Source organism: Phyllobates terribilis, unplaced genomic scaffold (genome assembly GCF_046119375.1).
Source record: "Phyllobates terribilis strain yellow unplaced genomic scaffold, ASM4611937v1 Scaffold_1__5_contigs__length_1240528914, whole genome shotgun sequence".
NCBI classification, from domain to species: domain Eukaryota; kingdom Metazoa; phylum Chordata; class Amphibia; order Anura; family Dendrobatidae; genus Phyllobates; species Phyllobates terribilis.
Window position 1 is genome coordinate 882,816,290 of NW_027362761.1, and position 27,029 is coordinate 882,843,318.

At 44.3% G+C, this 27,029-nt stretch overlaps 1 protein-coding gene across 1 annotated transcript in view; it reads left to right on the forward strand.

Moving 5' to 3' along the window:
- Positions 1 to 27,029, forward strand: part of PRSS12 (serine protease 12) — a 356,030-nt gene that overhangs the window by 120,928 nt on the left and 208,073 nt on the right. The window contains exons 5-7 of the mRNA XM_073639827.1: positions 3,705 to 3,883; positions 4,282 to 4,423; positions 18,648 to 18,844. Coding sequence (XP_073495928.1) covers positions 3,705 to 3,883; positions 4,282 to 4,423; positions 18,648 to 18,844 — 518 coding nt within the window. The remainder of the gene's footprint in view (positions 1 to 3,704; positions 3,884 to 4,281; positions 4,424 to 18,647; positions 18,845 to 27,029) is intronic.

Sequence of the window (27,029 nt, forward strand, 5' to 3'; positions counted from 1 at the left end):
AGGACTAGGAAGCAGTGTAATAGGCTGTAGTTGCGTCCATCTGTTGCTGTTTTGCTCATGATGTGTGACTGATGGGTCTGTGCAGCAACAGGTGGGCAAATCTGCATATAGCACAGGACGTCAATTTAGATAAATACATTGGGGGACAAAAATGAAAAAATATGGGTCTTAGAAAGCCACTGTGGTTTTTTATGGTACTGTTAAACTTATGTCTTGGAATTTCTCTTGCCTTATGGATCACATACAACTTAGTATAATTGTAATTTATTTACCAGAACTAGTGACATTATAATAACCCGCTAAAATTAAAGTTAATAATAAATAGAAAATAATGTAACTGTAAGGGAATTGTCTGATTTGTCTGAATTGACAAATTATCAATTAGAATATAGTCCAGGAAGAGAATGATGTGTAAAATCATACAAACACCTAGCAATGTAAAAAAGTATATCACCAATAATTTACATAAAGTGCTTGTGCAGTATTTTTTCATGATATAGCAAGAGGTAGAAGTATTACAAATTAAGAGTCCCAAGACAAAAGACACATATTCTGCAAATTCAGAAAAAAAGTTCAATGCATAAGATGCATGGAGAAATAAAAAAAGTGCATACTAAAGGATTCACATGATATAAGCCATAATCACAAGAGACATGTTAACACATCATCATACTAGGAAATAAGTAAAGGGAAAGTTCCCAGCCAGTTCCTACCCAAAACATAGGAACACAGTACATATACAGGTTTAAAGTGTGCAACCTGGTGAAGACGTAGATGGATGGTCCCCCTTCGTTGTAATCAAAATTTTAACTCTGTCCTGATTTATATATACTTCCTGTGTAACGACTGGAATGCCGGTCGAATGTGTATGAGGGATAATGGCGCTGCTATGAATGACTCCGACCTCGTACAGTGGCAAATAACTTTCTTTATACTGGTCACACAAATGACAGGGTTAAACGATTCTACAAAATATGGGCCACAACAGCCACTAACACAAATTACAAGTTATGCAGCCCGAGAGAGCCCAAGTGCCAATCTCACGGGAATGAGCCAAACTACCCCTGGGCTACGGACCCTTATTCAGTACAGGGCCTACCCAGGATGTTACCGTGGACATGGCACGTGGTCCTCCCAGGAATATAACCTTACACCCCCTCCCACACTAATACAATTGGATCTGGGAACCCTTGTTTTTCCCTTAGAGAACACTCATAAATATATATTTAGCCAACGCATTACCTATACAGTGTACAGTTTCTCTTCTTACAAGAGCAAAGAGAAATCTGTCAGATTTAATACATATACAAACAGTTAACAAACTAAACCTTTTATTAGACCCTGATCTCTGGCCACAGGATTTGATCAGCTTCTCCTTCTCACCAAGCTCTCCAGCACATTCAGGTGTAAGCAGGAATTAGAATCAATCTCAGTCTCAAAGTGTAGTTCACAACAGGGCTCCTTTGTAGTATCCACGTACACAGTCTTAGTATACCAGATCCTTCACAATCTCTGGATCAAACCTGATCAGTCCATCAGCAGTGATATACACCAGGCAGTTCTCAGCACTACTGGAATCACTTACTAGCTTTCAATAACTGACTACACAGTTGGTAACCGGTCACATATCGCAGTTACTTACAAGGCACAGCTTTTATTTGGACACACAGTCTGGCTGCAGTCTGTACAAGCTCCCAAACATCCCCTAGGAATCAGTCACGTCTCGTCTCCTCGGAGGACTTCCTGGTTCTGTGTTTCCCGGGCTTTTTCTTTTCTTGTTTCTTGCTGACACTTAATGGCCAGACTAAGTCATTGCAGGAGAAATTTATACTGCAAGTAATATGAACTCATTACTAAAAAGACATGTCAACATGTTACACCTGCACGGACGTGGCACTTTGGTGTCGCTTCTCTTTCCCTTTTTTTATCCTATTGTTCAGTTTAAATTTGTTTTTTTATTGATTATTGAAATAAAAATCTTTTCTATTTTTATTTGATATGCTCCTGTTTCCATAATTGCTCTTTGGGTTTTGGTTATATTTTTGAAGAGCTTTATAACTTGACCGACCCCTCTCTTTGGTTATTTAGCATGTGGTTAGTTATGCAGATTTTTGTCATGTCACTGCATTGTAACTGTTTAGCTCCTAAAAATCTAAGTTTTCATTTTTATTATTTGTCAGAATGGTACATAAGACTTTAAAAGATGATGGGAAGCCACTGTCTGTGCCCTTAGCAGTGATTGAAACTGTGCCGGTTCCCTACGGGGGGGAATAACCTGCAGATTAACCCCTTATCTGCAGATTAATATCATTTATTTATATGACACATTCCCTCGAAAGAGCATGCTAATCACTCCTGACTCAGTCAATGTCCAAGAGCCCTAGGCATCTTAAGAATCCTTCCCCATTAATTTGGTGTCTAAACAAAAAGGTAATTTTGGTTCTTGATTTTGAAAAGGTGTTTGTTAGTATTTCACCTTGATATTGACTGGAATTGTTGACCCTAACTATACTTTGGCCACCTGTTCTGATCTCTGCCTGATCACCACTCAAGATCGAACTCTGCCTACATTGACCCATGCTCTCTTTGAGCATGAGTCCTGTCTGCTGCCTTAGCATAGTGACTGGATGACTTAATACTTGAAATGGTAGCTGATTAGTACAACTATAAGAGTGAACGTGCGCTCTGTAGTGCATCATTTTCGGTCGTATACGGCTACTGGAGGAGGATACTCAGACATGTAGAAAATTATGCATGTCAGAGCGCACGTTCACTCTGTTGGCACCATTATAGTCTATGCCTGAATATGCCCGAATCACGTTTTGCGAGCCCTGATGGCACCAACAAGAGGGTGGCAAAACACAATGTGAAAGCACCTTAAACCTCAGAACAATTCTGCTGAAACACATTCAACTATCAGTGATTTGTTCTGAAGCTACACTGCTATTTACACACAGAGATAGCAGGGCATTTGGACAATCACAAGTCTAAGTGAGAGCTGTAATTAGGAGACCTGCTCTGAAAGATGCAGATGGTGGGGACTAGTGATTTTTCAAGCTATATAACAGCAACTTGTCAGGAGCTAAGAAGGAGATAGAGGGATGTGAGCAGCTAACTGCTGTATAGAAATCAATAGGTTGGAGAAAACTGACTATAATGTTAGAGTTAACCGTCTTCTGGAATATAACTACTATGCACACTGGACCAGGCACTGATGGCCAAGTTCCATGGGATCTAGCTGTACACTCTGTAAGATAAAAGTTCTTATTGCAGGAGAATGACAGCAGATGGAAAAAGCAAGTCAATTGTAAAATTGCTTATTTTCATGCTGTCTAACTAACTACAGAAATGTATAAACATGTGAATACCTCTTTAACAGTAAAAAAGACACAATCTCTGACTTTGTTAATTGAACTATGCTAAAGTTGTTAGTGACCCTGTGGTTCCATTTCACTTTTGAGACCATTACAGGCGACTCCTGTACTTGAACTATTACTTGAGAATTATTGACTTACAGGACATGAATTAGTAATAATGGGTATTATATTAATTTACCTACACCTTTAAATGCTCTTTTTATTCAGATACCTAATCTGAATAAAATTCTTGCTATATGTACTAATAACCCAGTGAATATTATTTGCTGATTTTCTTTTAGTTTGTGGAGTTTACCACTAATATTACTATCACTCTTGATGTTACAGGGGTGTTGCAAAAGCTTGGAGTCAGGCTCATTTTGGAGCAGGAACAGGACAGATTCTCCTGGATGAGGTACAGTGCACAGGAAATGAGCTGTCTATAGAAGAGTGTCAACGAAGTTCATGGGGGGAACACAACTGTGGACACAAAGAAGATGCTGGCGTTTCCTGTACACCAGTTGCAGGTATCGCATAGACATTATGTTCATTTTAACTGGTTTTGTTCAAAAACCTTCCATAGTAATGAATTTACAAAAGTCATTGTCATGATTTACAAATGGCTGAAAGACACTATTGATTTGTAAGCCTGTACATTGTCCTGCCGGAAATATCCTTGTAATTGACAATACAAAGAACCCATTAAACAATTCACCTTGTCAGCACAAGCATTTTCAGAAGACCTGGAGGTTGTTGGGATAATAAACATGCCATTACTATAATTCACCAATTTGTCACTGAACCAAACTATTACATAAGGAATTGCTGGACGTTTAGTCTAGGAACCTATGATATTGTTATAGGTTCTATTGCGTGTGCACAAATAGCTGAAAATAATACTGACTATCTATTACATTTCATACAGATGGCTCCATTAGACTAGCAGGTGGTAGAGGTAGCCATGAAGGACGTCTGGAAGTTTTCCATAATTCACAGTGGGGGACGATATGCGATGACGGGTGGACAGAGCTGAATACACAAGTTGTGTGCCGTCAACTGGGATATAAGTAAGAATCATTTAATCTCTACTTTCAACTTGAAAACGTAAATAAAATAAACACTAGATACATAGCAGTGTGTTAAATGTATGTAAGCCATGGCTGATTACCCCTTTTGACTTTGGATCTCTTACTTCCATGATCTGATGGGCCCATGGGCGTTGCCACACAGCCAACTGAAAGAGTAGAACAAATTGCATAAAACAATAAGTTCAACTGAACTTACAATAAGACAACTGAAAATACAAAGTGGGGAAAATGTATTAATAGTGTCATAATTTAGCTTAGAATTATACCCAATTCTCCAATTGTATTAAAGTTGCTCTTGCTGGATGATAAATTTGATGTGTCTTCAAAACTTTTTTTGTAACTTTATACCAGTCTTTGGTTGGCTTAAAGATGTTCTCCGACATTGAAATGCATTTTTTAAAAAAAATACTATTAAACTTGTATATAACACAACTATGCTCCCCAAATGTCTTTGTTTACATGCAGCACTTCCAGCTTCATTGGCTTCATATACTTCCCAACATCTCCCCTCTACCCTCCCTTCTATCAATGCTATAGTTCTGTGTGGGCAGGGATAACCCAGCTCTCCCCTCCCTCCTGTGGCATTCTCCTTAATTTTACTTCCTTCTCCCAGCATCTCTTTCCTCTCCTCTCCTGCTGCACTCCCTTCCATCAGTTCTGCTGTCCTGTGTGGCAGTGAACGTCCAGTCCTCCCCCTCATTCCTGTGTCACTCTCTTCTTTGTCTATTACTCGGTGTGTGCTGTGATCTTCCCCCCATCACTATGTTTAACTTTACTTCCTTCTCCCAGCATAGTGCCTCTCTCACACTTACTTTATTTTATCAGTTTCTGTCCTGTGTGCAGTGAGTTCCCAACCCTCTCCCCTGTAGTGTAGCTTAAAGCTTGTGGTCCCCAAATTAAAAGTGTTTTTGCAGAGTTTTTTCACCAATGGAAAGCAATGAATAAGTGCAAAATGCAGCAAAAACTCAGCAAAAAATGCAGGTATTAGGTTTTGCTGCATTTTTACTGAAAAAAGCAGATACAGCAGTATGTGAAACTCATTTATTTTTTGTGATTTTCGCAAGTTTAAACCATAAAGTCTTGGTGTTCTCAACTGAGAATTACAGTTAATATTAGTACAGTTTAATTAAATAAGTGATGCATGCAAAATAAAACATTGGCTGACCAAGGTGTGAAATTGAATAATACCTCAGCAACTCAAGGGCTGACCAAAGTATGAAAGTAAACTGTGTCCTACAAACTCAATGCTCTGCCAATGTCTTAGGTAAACTATTCCCAACCTATTCACCCCCCCCCCACTGTTACATTTGTAATTGTGTATTTTTTCATGAACTCATATGAACTATATGAATAGTCTCTATTTTTTCAGACATAAAAATCTTTTTCTACTAAATAATTTCATCAAATTGCCCTTTTTTCAAAAATGGTTTTATGGTTTCACACATGTCATGCATTGGTGACCCGTGTTCATGCTTCTGTGGTGGAACCAAAGCTGCCAAGAGAGCAGTTTCTGTCTGCAGAAAAAAAGCAGCAAAAACGCAATGTGTGAACATAGCCTTAGGCTCTTTCAGACGTTCATGCAAATTGGTCCGGACTCGCTAATGCAGACTAGTCGTGGCTCTCCCGACCCAAGTGTGACAGCCTCCTAGAAATACATGAAGCTATTATGCTTCAATCAGGAGACCTACAGCAAGTCCGTGCATTGCGGTCCATCTGCATGAAGCCTTAAAGGGACCCTGTCAAGTGAAAAAATGTTAAGTTGCGATATGGGGTTGATCTGCAGGTTAATATCGTTCTAAATCTGCCTGGCGCCTGCTCTTAGAGTCCTGCTGCTGGGAGGAAGTGAACTTCAGTCATGGGATTGACGCCGGCGCGGGTTCAGTTACTGCTATGTGTATAGAGAGCTGTGATAGTAACTGCGCCCCCATCACTGACTGACAGCAGGCCCTAATGCTGAGCTGTTTTCAGTCAGTGCTGGGGGCGCGGTTACAGCTCTCTATACACAGAACAGTGACTGATGCCGATGGCACTCCTATGACTGAACGTCGAACGCTGCTGAGGGAGATATAGCTCTAAGTGAGGGAGCAGGGCAGGTTCAGAATGCTATTACCTGCAGATTAACCCCATATCTGCAGATTAATAGCGTTATTTTACATATGGATCAACACAACTAATATTACAAGTGGATTCTGCAAATTCAAGAAATGTGATGCACAGTCAGAAACCAACTGGGGTTGAATAATTTTGATTACAACTGTATAAATCACTTTATCCATATGGAATACCATGCTGAACAGGACGTTCTCTGTTAGCACCAATTCCACCTTTGCTGCATCTTCTGGAAATGAGGTCTCTTAGATTATTGCCTGCAGCTATAGGATAATTAGTACTAAAATAGCCTTTTTGACATATGAAGAAGTTTAATTATATTAATCCTTCTAGTCATCATAGTCTTGTCTAAAATGGCTTCACTGATAATGGGGATTCCAGATGTTTGCCTCCGGTGGCCAATAATATATCACTATGATATGTTAGACTCTATAGTCTTGTTGGCTTACTTAAAGGGGAATTATGGTGTAGCAAATTTATTTTTCCAGCTTCATTTTTTTAAATTCAATATGGATTTTTGAGCTCTGTTTGCTGTAATTTAATTTACATTTGGTCTGTTTTAGTCATGTAGTGGACAGTGCTCTGATAATGAAACTCTGCGTTTCTGTATTAGCTCTGTACCTGTGTGAACAGGTTACTGGAATGCAACAGTGCAGATAATGATGATGCAGAAATAGTCAACTAAAGCTATTTATTTTCCTAGCACAGACGGAAAGCTTAGCTATAGTAACAGATGTTATTTGAGTATAAGGAGCAAATATCAGAATATATAACAGTATAACAATTACAATATCCTATCCTATGTTCTATCTAGTTATCTCTCAGTTAAATGATTATTAATGCCTTTCTGTCTTAGTAAAACGCGCGTCACTCTCAACGATAGGCCTGTCACCGTAATATGATCCTCAAGCACTTTCGATTGTTGTACTGCCACTAATGGGGGTCACTGCTATTTCTCGTTAGGCCACAAGTCCTTCACAAGTGAGTCATTTAGTACCCTGTGTGAGTTTGCCATACTGGCCGCCCTGCTCCCTTCTGGAGTGTGGCCACAACCCACTCCCTGTACCATACATCTACACTGGAAGTAACAGCCCGGTTCACTTGGGTCTCTTCGTCACCACGGCAGGCGCCCAACCTTCTGTGCTTGGCTGGTGGTGTCTGGATGTCAGGTATTAACTGGCAAAGTCTGGGCTTCGGTGGTGGATCATCTATGTCTCGCCTGTCCCAGCCACTCTTTGGTCACCCTGCTTCTGCGATCTATCACTCACACGCCCTCTCTGTTTCGCTTGCTTGCACCAACTGCTTTTCTGACATCAATCATAAACTAAAAAAGACCCACCTACTATGTACAACATTTTATGTACACTGTGTGCAGAATTATTAGGCAAATGAGTATTTGGATCACATGATACTTTTTATACATGTTGTCCTACTCCAAGCTGCATAGGCTTGAAAGCCAACTACCAATTAAGTAAATCTGGTGATGTGCATCTCTGTAATGAGGAGGTGTGTTGACTAATTATATCAACACCCTATATAAGGTGTGCTTAATTATTAGGCAACTTCCTTTCCTTTGGCAAAATGGGTCAGAAGAGAGATTTGACGGGCTATGAAAAGTCCAAAATTGTGAGATGTCTTGCAGAGAGATGCAGCAGTCTTGAAATTTCCAAACTTTTGAAGCGTGATCACCGAACATCTTTCATTTCATGGCCAACAGGGTTGCAAGAAGCGTGTTGGCCAAAAAAGGCGCAAAATAACTGCCCATGAATTGAGGAAAATCAAGCGTGAAGCTGCCAAGATGCCTTTCGCCACCAGTTTTGCCATATTTCAGAGCTGCAACGTTACTGGAGTATCAAAAAGCACAAGGTGTGCGATACTCAGGTACTCCACAGCGTGGCTGGCCAGTAAAAGTCTAAAAGAAGAAAAAATAATGACATGGCCCACTTGTTCACCTGATCTGAACCCCATAGAGAACCTGTGGTCCATCATAAAATGTGAGATCTACAGGGAGGGAAAACAGTACACCTCTCGGGAACAGTGTCTGGGAGGCTGTGGTGGCTGCTGCACGCAATGTTGATCAAAAACAGATCAAGCAACTGACAGAATCTATGGATGGAAGGCTGTTGAGTGTCATCATAAAGAAAGGTGGCTATATTGATCACTAATTTTTTTGGTTTTTGTTTTTGCATGTCAGAAATGTTTATTTACATGGTGAAAATAAACAAGTGAGATGGGATTATATTTGGTTGTTATTAAGTTGCCTAATAATTCTGCACAGTAATAGTTACCTACACAAACAGATATCTTCCTAAGATAGCCAAATCTAAAAAAAAACCACTCCAACTTCCAAAAATATTAGGCTTGGATATTTATGAGTCTTTTGGGTTGATTGAGAACATAGTTGTTGATCAATAATAAAAATAATCCTCTAAAATACAACTTGCCTAATAATTCTGCACACAGTGTAAACAAAAAAGGAGGGGCTTCACAGAAAAATTAGGGTCACAGAGAAGGGGAAATACTGGGCCTTACCCTACCGTGGTCTCCTATATTATCCCTGCCTTCCAGCGGAGGTTGGCACCCTAATATTGCGATGTGGCACCCCACTCCTCGTCGGCTTTCCCTCTCTTGGCCTATTATGCCCTAAATATATACAACATAAACAAAAAATGCGTGAAATGAAGTGACAGAACAATAATAGTGCAGACAATACAAATATAAAATTACGTCGCAAAAAAGATGAAGACCGCCCAAAGGGTGATTTTAAGCATCTGCCAGAAATAGCCGTTTATGTTTGGTCACTCTTAAAACAGATTGGTCCACTTTCAGAACATCTGTTCAGTTGGTGTAGTGTAACCAACTGCTTTTCGGCCTTACTACCCCAGCCTTTTGTATTTGATAGCTGCTCAGCAGCTACCACCTGACCCGGCATCCTCTTCAAATTCTTCCCTCCAGAAATGCTTCCTCCATCTTTTAGTTCCGGTCTACTCGGTTTGCTCAGCAGATAGCGACATTTATTTGTAAGTGCTGTAGGATTTTGATGAACCATATCTGCTGCTTTCCACCATCTTACATTCCACCTTCCTTTTTACTCGCCAGTCCTTGGGTGAGGGGAGTCTTCACATGTCTTAATGCTCTTCGGGAGTGGTCCCTTTGTTGCCAGTAACCAAGCACACTCATGAGTCTTTTGTATGATACATTGCCATATGATCTCATCTTGCGCATATCTTGTAGGGTGAATACCGGTCTTGGCATGCTCAGTCCTACGAAGCTCTGCTTGTGGGGGTTCTACAAGGCCATTCGGAGCTTCGGCTGCTTTATGCGTAGGTTCGATTTCGGGCCAATACTTCACTTCTGCTGAGGGCAGAGGCGCAACCTCCCGATGTTCTGTGTGCACTGCAATCCACTCATCCTCATCAGTCTTTCCCGATGCAGCATTACACTGCTCCTTAGGAGACGTAGCCCTTTTATCTTCCTCCGCTTCTGAAAGGCAGGGATGAAGCATGTTCCTGTGTAACACGCTACTAAAGGCCTCTTCCTCTCCTTTGGGTCGAATCTCATATACTGGGTTATAGGGATGAGTCCTCCTCACCACTCGGTGAGGCACTGCCTCCCTGCAATAATCTAATTTTTTTAGGATGCTTGTCCCATACCAGCTCCTGCTTGGAGTAGTTCTTCCTGTACTGGAATCTCATCCCGATGGTTCAGCTCCCAAAATTTCTGCTCCGCTAGTCATCTCAATGTCCGTAGCTGATGTCCATGCTCTCAGGTCCAGGTGCTCGGACTGCTCCTCGTACAATCTTTCACTTGATCCAACTCTAATTCAGTAATTTCCCGACTCCTCTGATCGATCAGCAGCATGTATGGCGTGTATCCGGTGGTGGCGTGGACCCGATTGTTGTACACCCACACAAGCTCTGAGACGAATTCAGCCACCTCATCTTCCGATCCTCCTCTAATGTTCTCAACATCTGCAGCAACATTCTATTGAAACGCTCGCAGGCTCTATTCCCCAGCAGAAGGTATGGCGTTGTTCTGGACTTGTCAATTTCATAGAGTCGGTGCAACTCCTCCATGACTCTCCCTTGGAAACAGGCTTCCTGGTCAGAGTATATTCTCATCAGGCACCCGTACACACAAATGAACTCTCGGCATATAACAGTGGTCACTGCCTCAGCCGTCTGATCTCTGGTTAGAGTCACGACTGGATAGGAACAGCGTTGAAATGGAATAGGAACAGCTTGGGGAAGACGCCTGGATGCATCTCTGACTCCCAGGTCGCTGCTGGGAAGAATGTTGTCAGAGTATTACTCCACTTTTAGGGTACTTTTCTATGACCAGTGTTTGTTCAACTTTCATGCAGCTGAATTTCCGCATGAATCCTGCACCTCAACTCACTTGCGTTTTTCCCTGCGTTTTTGTCACATACGATTTTGCCGCATTTTTGATGCATGCGTTTTTGTCTCTCTTTGGTATGTTGCAAAGATATAACTAAATAGATATGGGGTTGATAGATAGAAATGGAGTAGATAGGAAGATAGATATCCATGAGATATATAATTTGTGTCATGCATGTGTAGTTTACCGTACATGCATTAACCTAATAAATAAATAAATGAAAAAAACGTTGTGGGGTCACCCCTATTTTTGATAAGCACCCAAGGTAAAGCAGACAGTTGTGGGCTTATATGATCAGGCTGGGAAGGTCCATGATTATTGGGCCCTTCCTAGCCTAAAAATACAAGCCCACAGTCACCTCAGAATTGATTGGCACATCCCATTAGATGCGCCAATTGTGATGCTTTGCCCGGCTCTTTCTTATTGCCCTGGTGCGGTGGCAATCAGGGTCATGGTAGTTGGGGTTGATGATAGCTGTGATCTGTCAAAGAGAAAAAAACCCGCCTCCTCCACCTCTTAATAGCCGGGCCATCACTCGCCGTGTTTTCCTGATGCCTATGACTACAGTAGATGCCTTAGTAGAGGGGGAAATAAAACTACACCCACCGGTAGTCACCAGTAAATGTAATTTTAACATTTTACTACCTTATCTGGGCATGTAGTGTGTGACATGGTAAGATACTTCCTGTTTAAGTTATGAAGAAGGGACACGGAAACTCACAAAGTCTATGAGGATAATTCAAGAATTAGAGAAGAAAGGAAGAGGGACACCAATACACTCTGTATTAGACATAAAGGAGGAATACCTTGGCCTTTTATGTTTGATAACTGCGCCTCAGTTGCCACCTGACCCAGTGTCCCCTTAAAGCTCTTCCTTCCAGAAATGCTTTCTCCATCTTTTAGTTCCGGCCTACTTGGTTTGCTCATCAGGTGGCAACATTTGGTCAAAAGTGGCGTAGGACTTTGATGAACCTGCTTTCTACCTCCTTACACCTGTGCCTTCATCACATGATCAAACAGATTTATATCCGCTTGAAGAAACCTATTGCAAGAACAGCAGATATATTGAAAACATGGAGTACTTCATTCGAAAAGTAATTGGAATATTGTAATTGTTATTATTATCATTGTTAACCAGCTTAGAAGTAGAAGTAGCCATTAAAGTGTGTTCAAAAATTCAATTTTATCCAAAGATAAGATACTGATAATAATATAATATGATACTAAATTTGCTGTTCCTCCTGGTAAACTCATATCTGCAAGCATAGCCATAGCTAGGGGTTCAGCACAGGGGAAAAGGGGAGAAACATCTGAGTGGGTCCCTGACTGGTAATCCTGATTTCAATTATGATGGCACATCCTAATAGTTTGTATAAGGGAACCTCAGCAGATGGCCATGCAGTTATGGAAGCTAAATCTCTACACAAAGACCAATATAGATATTACTGCCATATGGTGACCATATAGTGGTAGATGCCAGTCCCGCAGAACATACAAGTGATTACAGTACTGTTATATACAGGAGCTTCTCACAAAATTAGAATATCATCAAAAAGTTAATTTATTTCAGTTCTTCAATGCAAAAAGTGAAACTCATATATTATATAGAGTCATTACAAACAGTAATTTCAAGTGTTTATTTATATTAATGTTGATGATTATGGCTTACAGCCAATGAAAACACAAAAGTCATTATCTCATTAAATTAGAATACTTTATAACACCAGCTTGAAAAATGATTTTAAAATCCAAAATGTTGGCCTACTGAAATGTATGTTCAGTAAATGCACTCAATACTTGGTCCTGGAAAGTAATAATACCCCCTGTGCACCTTTGACAGTCTCAATACCCTGAGTGCCCCTGTAAAAATAATGCTTCTTAAGTGCCCACAGCTCCTCTATACACAGTATGATTGGCCCACAGCTCCCCTATACACAGTATAATGCTTCCACAGCTCCCATGTATACAGTATAGTGGGCCCAAAGCTCCCCTAAACACAGTATGATGTCCCCACAGTTCCCTTATATACTGCATGATGGGCCCACAGCTCCTCTATACACAATATAATGCACCCATTATGGAGAAACTCTCCATATCCTTCTTCAAAATTTGGTTCTCGGAATGTATTCATGTAACTACCCCTTTAAAAAAATATTGCAGCCCTTGGGATTAGTTCAGTATGGCAATGTGGCCCTAAGACCAAAAAATGTTGTGCACCACTGGCTTATTGGAAAGAGCCGAGTGCACTTCAGCCTTTTGGACTGCCCAGAAAGCACAGCGGGTGGGCTGTGGATTTAACATCTCTACATATCTTCTATATAAGCATTTTAGCAGGCTTGCAAACATAGACGTCAAGATGACTTTAGCATTAATTTTCCATTAGTAAAACTTTAACTCATGTATATATGATCTGCGTGTACTATTTTCAAAACTAAGAACTAAAACTGAGTGGAAAACACGGTGTAGCTGTTAGTACAGCAGACAATCTCCTGAAACGTTTGTTGCGTATGACAGCTCATACTGTTACATAAAATGTCAGTGTATGACAAGTGGAGCTATCCTTGTAAAACACACCATGAAACAATGAGAAGAGTCATTACTTAATAGTGCAGACACTAGCGGGTGTAAAGGTCGTACGCCACAAGCTTTAGAGAACGACACCACCCACGATGGCCACTTGCCCATTCATCATGAACAATGATACTTTCAAGCTTACATTTATGTTCCCTGAGCCCCCAGCTCTTGCCTCTTTATCTTTGCCCATGAATGTATACAATGTTTGTGGGTGAGCATGCATGGATGTGAAGAATAGTGTATGTCTACAGAACATAAGTAATCCCGCTGACCTCCTTTAAAAAGTCGGCTTTTCCCAATGTCATTTACCAAACCCATACATTCTTGAAAACCAATGTAAAGTGTAAGTAGTCACTAATAATGAAAATATGAAAATAATTCATAATGTAATACTGTAGTGAAGATAAAGGAAAGGACTCTGAAAATGTTCTTGCTATTTATTGTAGGATATTTTATGGTAATGCATTTCCATTATGCAACCAGTCCTTCTTTATATTAGGACATAATACATTTCGAGGAATGAATATTCACAGCAGCACATAGAATTCCAGGAGATAAGTGTTATTGACATGAAATCACCTGTATGAGCCGTGTAATGAGAGTGCAGGGTGGGAAGCACCAAGTAAAGGGAAAGCCGTTGACTTCTCAAGATGATACTTGTAAAGCAGGTAAACCATACTTTTATTAATTATACTGGTTGAATAAACCAGAAATATGGTGGTGTGAAAAAGTGTTTGCCCCGTTCCTGATTTCTTGTTCTTTTGTATGTTTGTCACACTGAAATGTTTCAGATCACGAAACAAATTTAAATGTTAGACAAAGTATACATTTAAGTGTGACAAACATGCAAAGGAATAAGAAATCAGGAAGGGAGCAAACACTTTTTCACACCACTGTAGAAGTGTCCTCCTGGGTTGCCAACCGTCCAGAAATTCCAGGACAGTCAGGAAAAATTGGTGACTTTTTTGCCTTGTCCGTAAAAAATTATTTTGGCATATGTGATTTTTTTGGACGAAGAAGAAACTTATGCAGATTCTTTTGACTAATTATTATCATTTTACAGTTTACACTGTGAATGCAGCTCATGTCTTCTAACCAGAATTATGGGATGTACACATGTATCACTTATAATGATAATGATTTATGATAGTTTTCCAATATGTCCATACATTTTTTTGTCTGACTGTAGTTTTTTAATAAGCTGTTCAGAAACAATAAAAATTCAAGTTGGCAACCCTGGTGTCCTGTTACCTCTCCATTGAATGCACCCCAGCCTCTCCCTTCTGGCTCACCAAGAGAAGAAGGGAGATGGCTACTAAACCCAGTCAAGAATGCCCAAGAAACTGAACAGTTAGGAAACACCCCCTCACTGTGCAATTGGGATTTATACTTATGCAGATAGAAAGTTTTAATTGCTTTACATGTCCCCTGCCCAGCGCTAACACAGGCCTATGTTTTTATGTTATAGGGTTTGGACTAAGATTGGGTGTTATCTTCTATACACAGAGCACTCTCATTAAGAATGAATGGAGTGGAGATGAGCATGCTCCACCTCTGTTGCTTCAGATGGGGCTCTTCACATCAATGTTCTTATGATCAGTAGGATTCATTAACATGGGCTTGCACATGATAGTCATAAAGGGAATCTCTCAGGATTTTTTTTAGTAATTTGAGAGCAGCATGATGTAGGTGCTGAGAACCTGATTTCCCGTGATGTGTCACTTATTAGGTGTAACATACCTGGCGGCGTCCTTGCATGGTGGTCCATCTCCCACTGTGCAAGAGCGCGCACTTGATCTCCAGTCCAGAATGTCTCTCTGGCTTCCCTCCATGCTGTCTGTTTGTGTCTGTTTCTGCTGCTTAAGGGCGGCGCCCGATCACTTCCTGCTTTTTGTACCTGCTGTGGGTCACACCCCTTGTGCGTCCTCAGCCTATTGCTGTCTGTCACCTGGTATATAGCTCTGCTGCTCCCATCTATTCCTGCCTGAGCATAGTGTTTCATTCAGTGTGTGCTTGCACTCTGAAGGTGCCAGGTCCCGTTCTGTGTTCTCTTGTCTGCCTATCCTGTAGGCTGTATTTCCAGGCCTGTCTGAACACGCTCCTAGCCTGTTCCTCCTGCCTTCTAGGGGCCGATTACCTAGACCCGTTCCTGTATCTTGTCTGACCTGTCTGAACACGCTCCTAGCCTGTTCCTCCTGCCTTCTAGGGGCCGATTACCTAGACCCGCTCCTGTATCTTGTCTGTCCTGTCTGAACACGCTCCTTGCCTGTTCATCCTGCCTCTCTGGGGGCCGTATTCCCAGACCCGCTCCTGTATTCCGCTGCAGTGTCGGTCTCCTCCGTACACTCAGTTCCAGTCTGAACTCTCTCCTATCCTTTACCTGTTTTGCCTCTATGTCCGTTCCCTTCCTTTTTCTGCAGAGTCTGAACTCGTACCTAACTCCTGCTTGTTGTCTCTGTACTCCCGTTTGTGAGTTTGTGGTCCACTCGCTACTTCTCTGCAAGTACCCTGTGGGTGTCTGGCTCTGCCTTTCCCTTCCTGTCTGTTCCGTCCGAACAGAGCCCTGTCCCCCCTACTCAGCCTTGCCTGCTCTGACTCCTTTGCTCACCGCTCCGGCGGTTCTAGCCTGCTCTGACTCCTTTGCTCACCGCCCCGGCTGTTCTAGCCTGCTCTTACTCCTTTGCTCACCGCTCCGGCAGTTCTAGCCTGCTCTGACTCCTTTGCTCACCGCTCCGGCGGTTCTAGCCTGCTCTGACTCCTTTGCTCACCGCTCCGGCGGTTCTAGTCTGCTCTGACTCCTTTGCTTACCGCTCCGGCGGTTCTAGCCTGCTCTGACTCCTTGCTCACTGCTCCGCAGCCTTGCTCCGCTCTGACCCTTTCGCTCACTGCTCCGGCAGCCTTGCTCCGCTCTGACCCTTTTGCTCACTGCTCCGGCAGTCCTGTCCTGCCCTGCTTCTGCCCGCTGCTCCGGCAGTCCTGTCCTGCCCTGCTTCTGCCCGCTGCTCCGGCAGTCCTGTCCTGCCCTGCTTCTGCCCGCTGCTCCGGCAGTCCTGTCCTGCCCTGCTTCTGCCCGCTGCTCCGGCAGTCCTGTCCTGCCCTGCTTCTGCCCGCTGCTCCGGCAGTCCTGTCCTGCCCTGCTTCTGCCCGCTGCTCCGGCAGTCCTGTCCTGCCCTGCTTCTGCCCGCTGCTCCGGCAGTCCTGTCCTGCCCTGCTTCTGCCCGCTGCTCCGGCAGTCCTGTCCTGCCCTGCTTCTGCCCGCTGCTCCGGCAGTCCTGTCCTGCCCTGCTTCTGCCCGCTGCTCCGGCAGTCCTGTCCTGCCCTGCTTCTGCCCGCTGCTCCGGCAGTCCTGTCCTGCCCTGCTTGTGCTCGCTGCTCCTGCAGCCCCGTCCTGCTCTGTTCTTGCCCACCGCTTCGGGCGTTCCCTCTCTGCTGTGGTTGTCTACCGCATCTGCGGTTCTGTGACCCAGTCTGTACTGGGTCTTAACCTTTCTGTGCTCCAGCCCGTCCTTTCGGCCAGTACCTCCCTGCCTGCATACTCGCCTGTATCTACCCATCTGCATACCTGCCGTGTTTGCTTACATCCACCAGTCTGTGCCAGCCTAACCTGCCTGTTCAAGTAATCCCAGTGTGGGTCAACCCCCGTGTCCGGAGTTTGACCTGGAGTAGCACCTGGTCCCTCTGCCCGGTTTCTCCCTGGTGCACTGGCGTCGTATGCCGTCGTGCCACCTTGGTCGGATCGGCCAGATACTTAGTCACGCCCCTCCAGGCACTCTCCGGTCCATGGTCCAGTGGAACCACAACACCCGCACACGCCAGTCAGTCCGGGCGTGTGCATAACATTAGGTTGTGTGCTGTTTCAATAAAATCAGTCTTTTATAAGCAGAAGATTGTCACTACATGACTAGGTGACTCGTGCCTCCTAGTCAACTATTCTGTGTGATCCCACCCCCCTTACTGATAGCAACTTTCTGCCAATATACAGTGTACACAGAAAGCTGTCAATCAGTGTTGTGGATGGGCTTATACAGGGCAAAGCATTCAGAGAACTGCTAGATCTTGAGCAAGGAAAACTGATTTTATCCAGTGATTTTACCCAGTAAACTCTGTGACACATTGCTGGAATAAGGGTTTCTTCCCCTACATCATTCTGCTTTCAGACGAGGTAGCAACAACCTGGTGACAAACCCCACTTAACGAAGGGGCTCGCTAGAATACAATGCTCCTAATTTATTAAGAGGCCCACACTACTTAATGAATTAAGCGCATCTGTTAACATGTGCTGCCACCAGAAACATACTCCAGTCAGGGATTGTAGTACATTTCTGGAGTAAATCACGGCACTAAAGTAGAGTAACTTTTCATGAATTCGACAGGCGGGCGTAACCACACACTGTCCCACAAATATCCTGCCAATGCTACACCCATATTGGTGTACCTTGCCGGGACTGGCATGTAATCGCCAAGTGTTGCAATATTTTTGTGCAACTTCAGAGCTGCACAAAATATTGCGATATTAATGTCCTTTACACCAGAATTCTGGCATAAAAATCTTAATGATTAGGCCGCCGTGTCTCTTGATAGAATTAAACTTTCTGTTCTGTACAGATCGATTTTCAGTAGTTATCTGATTATCACCACAAGCGGGATCACAATGAATGGTAACACCTATATATAGATACCACAGGATTCAGCATTCACTATAGGCGAGGGTCATAGCTCACCTTCTACCTTCTCACCCTCCATACATAATAACCTATGCACAGGTCAAAGAGCATACCTAGAACATTACTCCATAGAAAGTAATAAACATCTCGTCTGTTGTTTCCTACGTCCTTGTAGATGCCTTTAAAACAGATTTCTGAATGCTGTTAGCAGCTCAGACAAGATGGCCACCCTCATAATCATGTATAGAAAAAGAATAAAGGAATATCTACAATCAGAAGATAAAAACCTATTAGAAAAAACAACATTTTTCAATACCTGGCTTTAATTAATGAAAAATAATGTAGATGATACGTTACCGTTGAAGTGATGATAATTGACTTTTTCACATACGATGTAGAGCAGTTATTATTATGACCAGTTTCTTATCAATTTACCTTGTATGTCTTTACTTTCTTAGATATGGGAAGATTTTACTGGATAATGATTTTGAAGAGATCACTAGTGTCATCTGGCTGGACGATGTCACGTGTTCGGGGAAAGAGCCCACACTCACTCATTGTACCAAGCCAGAGTGGGGCAAGCACGACTGCACACATCAAGAGGACCTCCATATTATGTGTTTTCCAGATACTGACCAGCACAGAACATTGTCTGGTATGTAATATGTAATCGTTCTTCATTTCCTTCTTTGTTGTCTTGACTGTAAGGCGATCTTCCTCCGCAGTGACGGACATTCACAGAAGATGGCCCCTGTGCAAGAACAATATGAAGGAATGTTCCTGTCCAACAGCTGATTTGTTAAAAGTGAATAAATAGCCCCATAGTCTCAGGATTTCTTTTCATGGTGGTGCTATGTGGTTCTTTGCCTATAGGGCCCATATACAGAAGTACAGGCATCATATATGGCATGTACACTCTGATCCGTAGTTTAGATATTCAGATTGTACCCACAATTTCTGCATTGGTAAGGCGCCGTATGGATGTTTTAATCAGAAGGAATTATAGTGTTCATTTTAAAGCTGAAATAAGCACAGAGAGGATTCTTTTTCACCACCTATTAGGTACATCACTGGTAGGAAAACAGTTTTCTATTAATGGGTATCTGATAAGCCCAAGGAAGTAAACTAGTCCATACAAAATGTGTGATTCTATAATGTTTTATGCTGTCAAGGGACATCTAAATGATGTTCCGAAGCAAAAATTGTTCTACCCTCAATAGATAACATCTTAACTGGAAACCAATGTAATAATAGCAAAAATATACTAATGGGAATTGGGAGATATCTATGGCATGCTGAAAAACTGATCAGGTGATTCATTATAATTTAGTATGGCCAGTCTCTACAGCAATTGTATAATTGAGCTTATGTATATAGCTGTATACGTGCATTACATGGGCAAAGAGATAGATAGATAGATAGATAGATAGATAGATAGATAGATAGATAGATAGATAGATGATAGATACATTTCAGATATTCAAAGGTTGCATATATCTTGGCACATACAATTTGCTGCTATACTTTTTGGTATGTACTGTATATACTGCAGTCCTTAAAGCTTGCATCTGTTCACATTAGCTTCCTTCTGTTAGGAGGAGCTGGTCAGTTTTTTGTAGTATGCATTAGAAAGTGGTGACCGCCTCTACAGTTGACTGAGCACTTTTCCCATAAGTTTAAAGTTATTTTAAATTAGCTTTGAATACGACCTGCCCTTTAAAGTGCACCTGTAACACTGCGTAACTCCACTGGGCGGGCTTACCCTGGAGGGGCATGACTAAGCGATTACTTGTTGTTCACTAGTGCCTCTGGTGGTGAGTTTAGGCTTGGCCTCAGGTAGTCGCTAGGTATCACTCCAGGGCACTCCCCGGGTCTGCAGCAGCTGACAGGAGGGTCAGAATCACGGTACAGGAGTGCAAAGACAAAGCGTGGTCAAACGATCTGAGGAAGGGGCAGGCAGCACAGGAATTGCCAGGTTCAGGAGCAGAGAGGTCAGATAGGAAGGATAACTAGCTGGGTCGGTAACGAGAATCAGAATATGGGATAGCATGCATAAGTACAACGGGGTAGGAACAAACATTCGGGAGAGGAAAGGTTGGAGGAGCTGCCTTAAATATTACCTGCTAGGCTGGGGAGCCAGATCTCTGCAGGACACAGCAGGGTTAAATTCCTGTATAGACCAGCCACACCCCTCTAAGGCCAGAAGGAAAGATGGAAACACCATGCTGTAGCAGCCATGCAGGGGAGTGCAAGAGGAAACAAGCTTTAGCGGAAACGCCTGCCACAAGGAAAACCCGCACGGTGAATAGGGCGCCGTGAGGAGCCATGCAAGTTGCCGCCGTGACAGCACCATTCACCAGTTATAGCCACATCATGGAATAGTGGCTTTTATGCTGAGGAAAACATAGTTTGTAGGTTTTTTTTCTCTATACTGGGATATTAGCTTGTAAACTTTAGATTATAATCTATGGAAAATTCAACTGGATGTTACAAGAGATTTGTTGCTAGTGCCATGCTCTTCTTCCACTGCATAAGGTTGACCAATCATAAGCAGGAAACATAATGTAAGGGAGGAAAGAACACTTTACTCACTGATATCTACTGCAGAGTTGAGTTATGTATCATCACAAACCCTTCCAGATCTTATCTCATGAAAGTCAGTGTGGGGGGAGGGTGAGAGCAGACATCACTGTGAGATGAGATCTGGATGTGCTTGTAATGATATATAACTCAGTTCAAATGTATCTCTACACAGTAGCTGAAGATTTTGTATATACATTGTGACAGTGTCACTGGTTTATATGTGAGGGGAGGTATGTGTCACTCAGGATGCTCTCCTGTGTGAACTAAGACCTACTTTATTTTTCTGCCAGCGTGTTATATGCTGGTAGGTTTACACTGTTAAAGGGTGTGCGGTTTTATGAGAATGGCAAAGAGGGCGGGACGCCTTTCCCCCTACCTTCCCTCAGGGTGTGGCTGAGCAATGTGTAAAAGCTCAGTCCTTTTTTTTCCTCTGGAGTGTGGTCTGGAGAGGGAAGTCTCCAGACAGCATAGTAGAAGCTGCAGAGCTTGTTACCTGTGCAGTTTATGCTATCGAGAGCGGGCGGAACCCGCTCACCTATGGACTGAGCTATACTTTGTTTTGTTTTCCCGTTTAACCCAGAGGGGTCTTGTTTATTTTTCCTGTGGAACCCTGCATGAGTTTATGCCACATAATAAACCAGCGAAAGGTAACCTGAGAACGTGTGTCCTGAGTCTGCCTCCGGGAGAGCCGAGCGAGTCTTCTTGCAACAGTTGGTGTGAGAGTGCGAGCAGGATTCCAGGAACACGTGTACCTGCCACAAAGACCGGTGGATGTCCTGGGTGAAGGCTGCCAGCCAGCCAGAGAAGTCTGGAGGAGCTCATTAAGCACCTGGTCCAGAGCCAACAGAGCTTGCAGCAGCAACACCTGCAGGCCCAGCAGAGCATGCAGCAGGCCCAGCAGAGCATGCAGCAGCAGCACCAGGAGACGACCAAACTGTTGCTTCAGCAAATCCAGTTGCAGCAAAAGTCGCAGCAGCAGCACCAGCAGGAGGCGCAACAGCAGATTCAGCTTTTGGCGGACGCCATCCAGAGCAGGGCGGCCGCCCCACCCCCAGGGCCGACTGATGATTCTCACGTCAGGAAGGCGGTAAGGCGGGCCATGCAGAAGATGACCCCTGGGGATGATGTAGAAGCATTTCTGACTGTTTTTGAGAGGGTGGCTGATCGGGATAGACTTCCACCAGCACAATGGGCAGAGATTCTGGCGCCATATTTATCGGGTAAACCCCAGAAGGCGTATTTTGACTTGGCGCTGCAAGATGCTAAGGAGTATCCCAAACTAAAGACAGAGATCTTAGCATGTCTGGGAGTAAATATGGCGGTGAGAGCCCAACGAGTTCATCACTGGGCGTATGCTAGCAACAAACCCCCTCGCTCGCAGATGTTTGACCTCCTGCATCTTGTTCAGAAGTGGCTACAACCGGAGTCCTCCACTCCGGCCCAGATGGTTGAGCGGGTGGTGATTGACAGATTCATGCATTCCCTTCCCAAGGCAGTACAGACCTGGGTTGCCCAGGGTGATCCACAGAACGTAGATGACTTTATCGGCCTGGTAGAGAGGTACCAGGTAGTTGAGAGATCTCTTGGGAAACTGGATGCAGTCATTTCTCCCTACTGGGATACCCAAAAGGGGGTGGGTTCAGCACGGAAGGGGTCTAGAGCCACCACTGGGGGATGTCCCACTCCCACTGAAGGTGCCGTTAGAACGGTTGGTAAAGATATAGTTTGTTGGCAGTGTCACCACCCTGGACATGTAGCCGCCAGGTGTCAAATATCCACTGAGCCCATGGACTGCAACCTAGGCAGACGGGTCTCCTATTATGCCTATCCAGCCGGTAGCATGGACTGTCGACCAGGCGAGGGGCCGCAGGCGTGTGCAGTGTCCATTAATGGAGTAAAAGTGCTTGGGATGTTGGACTCCGGGAGTCTGGTGACCTTGATCAGAGCAACCCTTCCCCACCAGTTGATCCCTTCCAAAACCCTGGGTGTTCGGTGCATCCATGGTGACGCCAAGGACTATCCCGTGGCCACAGTGACAGTGTTGAGCCACCCCCGTAGTGTTCGGTTCGGTTCGTCGAACACCCGTGTGTTCGCCGAACTGTTCGTCGAAATGTTCGTCGAACACCTTCGAACACCGTTAAAACCAATGGCAGGCAAACAAAAACACATAGAAACACATAGAAAACACCTTCAAAGGTGTCCAAAAGCTGACAAACTGCTCAGAAGACATAACTAACACATGGAAAAGTGACAAGTACATATAGTCATGCGAAAAGAAAAGAGGTGGAGGAGTAAAAGGAGGGGGAGACACAGATATAGGCATGTCATGCCCTTCTAAAATCCAAAAAGTGAGAAGCCGACACGGCCAGTCCGTTCCTGCCCGTGCCACCTCTGTGTCGCCGGGTTTGTGCCAGAGCCGCGGTGGACCCTGATGGCCAGCCCCCCTCTCCCAATACTGGTGCCTGTCCGCTGGTGGGTCGAGCGAGCCCCCCTGTGGTGGAGGCAGCTCTAAGCTTTTTAATTTAAATTGTCTCTCTAATTTGAATGAATACACTTTAAATCCTTTTACAAGGATCTTTTGGAGGGAAAGTCTCATGCCAGTCGCCGCGTAATTCCAGCTCCAGTAGCGTCCACTAAAGCTGCTGCAGTTAAAAAGCTTTTATAAGGATCGAGCTCGGCTGTCCACCGCAAGGCATCCTACCGCCAGTCCCAGCCCCTATGCCTTGGGGTGCCTCCCGATGCTCTTCACGGAGTATCCCGTGGTCCCGAAGCATTTCCTTTGAAAAAATTAAGTGTCCAAACTACAGGTGGTGTAGCTTGCTTAACAGCCGGGATAATCCGCTGACCAGCAGACACTGCTACTAGGCACAAAGTATTTCCTGGGCTAGATGCAGTTAAAAATTTGTAATTAGATACTCTCGTTGGATGCTAAGAAAGCATTCCATAGAGTCTCCTGGCACGCCATATATTATTCTCTTAAAAAGCTTGGGGTAGGGTCTAGGGGACCTTTTTATAGCCAAAATCACGGCCCTGTATCGCAATACGTCACCTAGGCTGAAGATAAATGGAACTGTAGCAACCTGAGGGCTCGGTTACTACAGAGGTATTGCACCTCACCCAGTGGTGTGATATCTCACTCTCAGGTAAGGATGGAGTGTGGATCAGGACCCGACACCTGCATGCATTACACCACATTGCCGTGAGGCAGGGCGACCAATATGCCCCTGAGATGGACACGACAGTCCCTGTCCCTGGCTGGAGTGGGGGGAGGGAACACTGAGGAAGGGGAACCCTGTACTGCAGGAGCAGGGAGGAAGCAGTTCCTGGGTGCATTGAGAAGGGAGTATAAAAGGTGGGCACCATCTTAGTTCAGTGCAGAGAAGTCTGAGCAGAAGTGACAGGGAGCAGGGGCTCTGCATGAGCTCTGCTCCGGAGGCGGGCTTAGTAACAGAGGCCCAGGCCTGGAAGAGGGAGAAAGAAGGATGAGGAGTGGAGAAGGCTCAAGGAACAAGGAACGAAGGGATCCCAGCGGTGCGGACGGACGAGTCGCCACCGCACGCCCGAATCCACCTGCGTGAAGGGGTCAGGCCAAAGGGGGAGACCGGTCCCCGAAACTAGTGGAGGCGGGAAACGACCCTCAGCTAGAAACCGGAGGCTGTGACATTTTATGTGGCACAGCCCCTCGCTACACCCGCTAGGAAGGCACCACATAGGGTCAGGGAAACTGGCGCCAAGTTTACCAAGAGGAGGCCCGAGGCAGCCGGACAGAAGGGTTGGTAAGAAAGGCCAGACAAAGGACACACAAAGGGGGTCCTGTGAAGCGCTCCAAAGTTATCTGGGAGTTGTCTGAGCCCCTCACCTGGTGAGCACAGTACGACGTGGGCCGCCGTTACCTGCAGAAGTGGTCTGGATAATAAGAACTGTGAGTAAAGGCCCTGGACTGCATCACTGACTCCGTGTCGTTACTGCTGCTGCCCTGCACCATCACCCCCATCCTCCGCATACACTGCCCTGAGGCTATACTCCTCCCGTGGGGAGTTATGCTACGCTCTGCTGCACCCACAACACCAGCCTCAGAGGTCTGCCCTGCAGCGTCAGTTCACACTGACCGCAATCCACGGGTGGCGTAGTCGGACATTTAAACATCAAAACCACATAAATAGTTCCGCCACTGGTTTGACCGCCCTGAGCCACGGAACCCGGTCGCCGCCACGGAGACTACAACCACCAGCATCCACCAAAAAGGGTCCGGCTCCGGGTGTCCCAAGGCCCAGGGAGCACGTCAGAACATTTTCATCACCTTTCATAATCACCAATGGGACGAGGCAGGGATGTCCTCTGTCCCCTCTCTTATACATCCTAGTGACGGAGCACCTGCTCTCATCAATTCGCCATAACCCCAATATTAGGTGGATTGAGGTGGGAGGCACCGAGTACAAGTGCTCTCTATTTGCTGATGATGTCCTAGTATATATCACTCAATCACATATATCCATCCCTGCTGTTATGGCTGAAATAGATCACTTTGTTACATGGTCAAATTTTAAAATCAATGCAGCGAAGTCTGAGGCCCTCGATGTCTCCCTCCCCAAATCCATACAGGATTCCATCCAGTCCAACTTTCCCTTTGCCTGGCCCTCACAGGGTATCAAATATTAGGAATTCCTATTCATAGAGACCTCTCCCGTCTATGTTATCTTAATTTTGGGCCCTTTATTGAACAACTCCATACAGACCACGGTTGGCAAGTTAGAACTGTAAGATTCACTACGTGAACCACTGGTGTTTTGTGGAAAAGCACATGTACACTGTGTTCCAAATTATTATGCAAAAAGTGTTTAGGAGTGATAAGGGAAGAATTTGTTTGTTTGTCAGTTAAACTCATTGATGGTGATGTGTGTCAGGGCTCTTTATATCACTGTAAGCAATTGCAGACACCTGTGCTAATTAGTTTGGCAGGTGTGTCCAATGAAAGGCAAGACTACTTAAGAAGGCTGTCCCACATTATTAAGCAGCCTACATTTTCTGCCAAAATGGGAAAGAAAAAGGATGTGTCGGCTGCTGAGAAGCAACAAATTGTGGAGTGTTTAGGTCAAGGCATGACTACAATCAACATTGTGCGATGATCAGGATGAAGTGTCTTGGCAATCAAGAAGTATGTAGCTGATTCACAGTACACACGTGTGCATGCTGATAAGGGCAAATTGAGGACTCTTTCCTGCAGGCAATTACGTCAGGTTAAAAGAGCAGCGGAAAAAAAGCCTTGTCATAGCAGCAGACAAGTTTTTGAAGCTGCTGGTGCCTCCAATGTCCCACGAACAACAAGATGCAGGGTCCTTCAGAGGTTTGCAGCTGTGCGTCCACCATCCTGTCGACCTCCTCTATCCACTTCACAAAAGCAGAAACGGCTCCAGTGGGCCAAACATTACATGAAGACTGATTTCCAAACTGTTTTGTTCACGGATGAGTGCCGTGCAACGCTCGATGGTCCAGATGGATGGAGTGGAGGATGGCTGGTTGATGGACAGCCCACGCAAACATGGCTACAGCGCCAACAAGGAGGAGGTGGAGTAATGTTTTGGGCTGGAATCATGGGGAGAGAGATTGTCGGCCCCTTTAGGATCCCTGAAGGGGTAAAGATGAACTCCATAATGTATGTGGAGTTTCTCAAACAGCACTTCCTGCCATTGTTGAAGAAGAAGAACCGTGTATTCCACAGCAAGATCATTTTTATGCATGATAATGCACCGTCTCATGCTGCACATAACACATCTGCATCTCTGGCTGATATGGGCATAAAAGGGGACAAACTTATGGTGTGACCCCCATGCTCCCCTGACCTCTACCCCATTCAGAACCTCTGGAGCATCATCAAAAGGAGTGTCTATGATGGCGGGAGGCAGTTCACATCTAAGCAACAGTTCTGGGAGGGTATTCTGTCCTCATGCAAAACAATTGAAGCAGAAACCATCCAAAACCTGACAAATTCAATGGACGAGAGAGTTCAGAAGCTCCTTTCGAACAAGGGGTCCTATGTGCAAATGTAACATCACCTAGAATAAAGTTTTGAGTTTAAAACTGTTTGATTTCAATTTCTAATAACCTGCTAATGCTTATAATTTCAAAAATGACCATTTTTTTTGGTCTTTATTAAAATGAAAAGGTTGATCGAAGAGTGTGGGGGATCTAAGAGTGTGGCAACCCAGTAGTCAGGATTACTTTGAATTCTGACAATCTGAGGGTCATGTTGCAGGTAG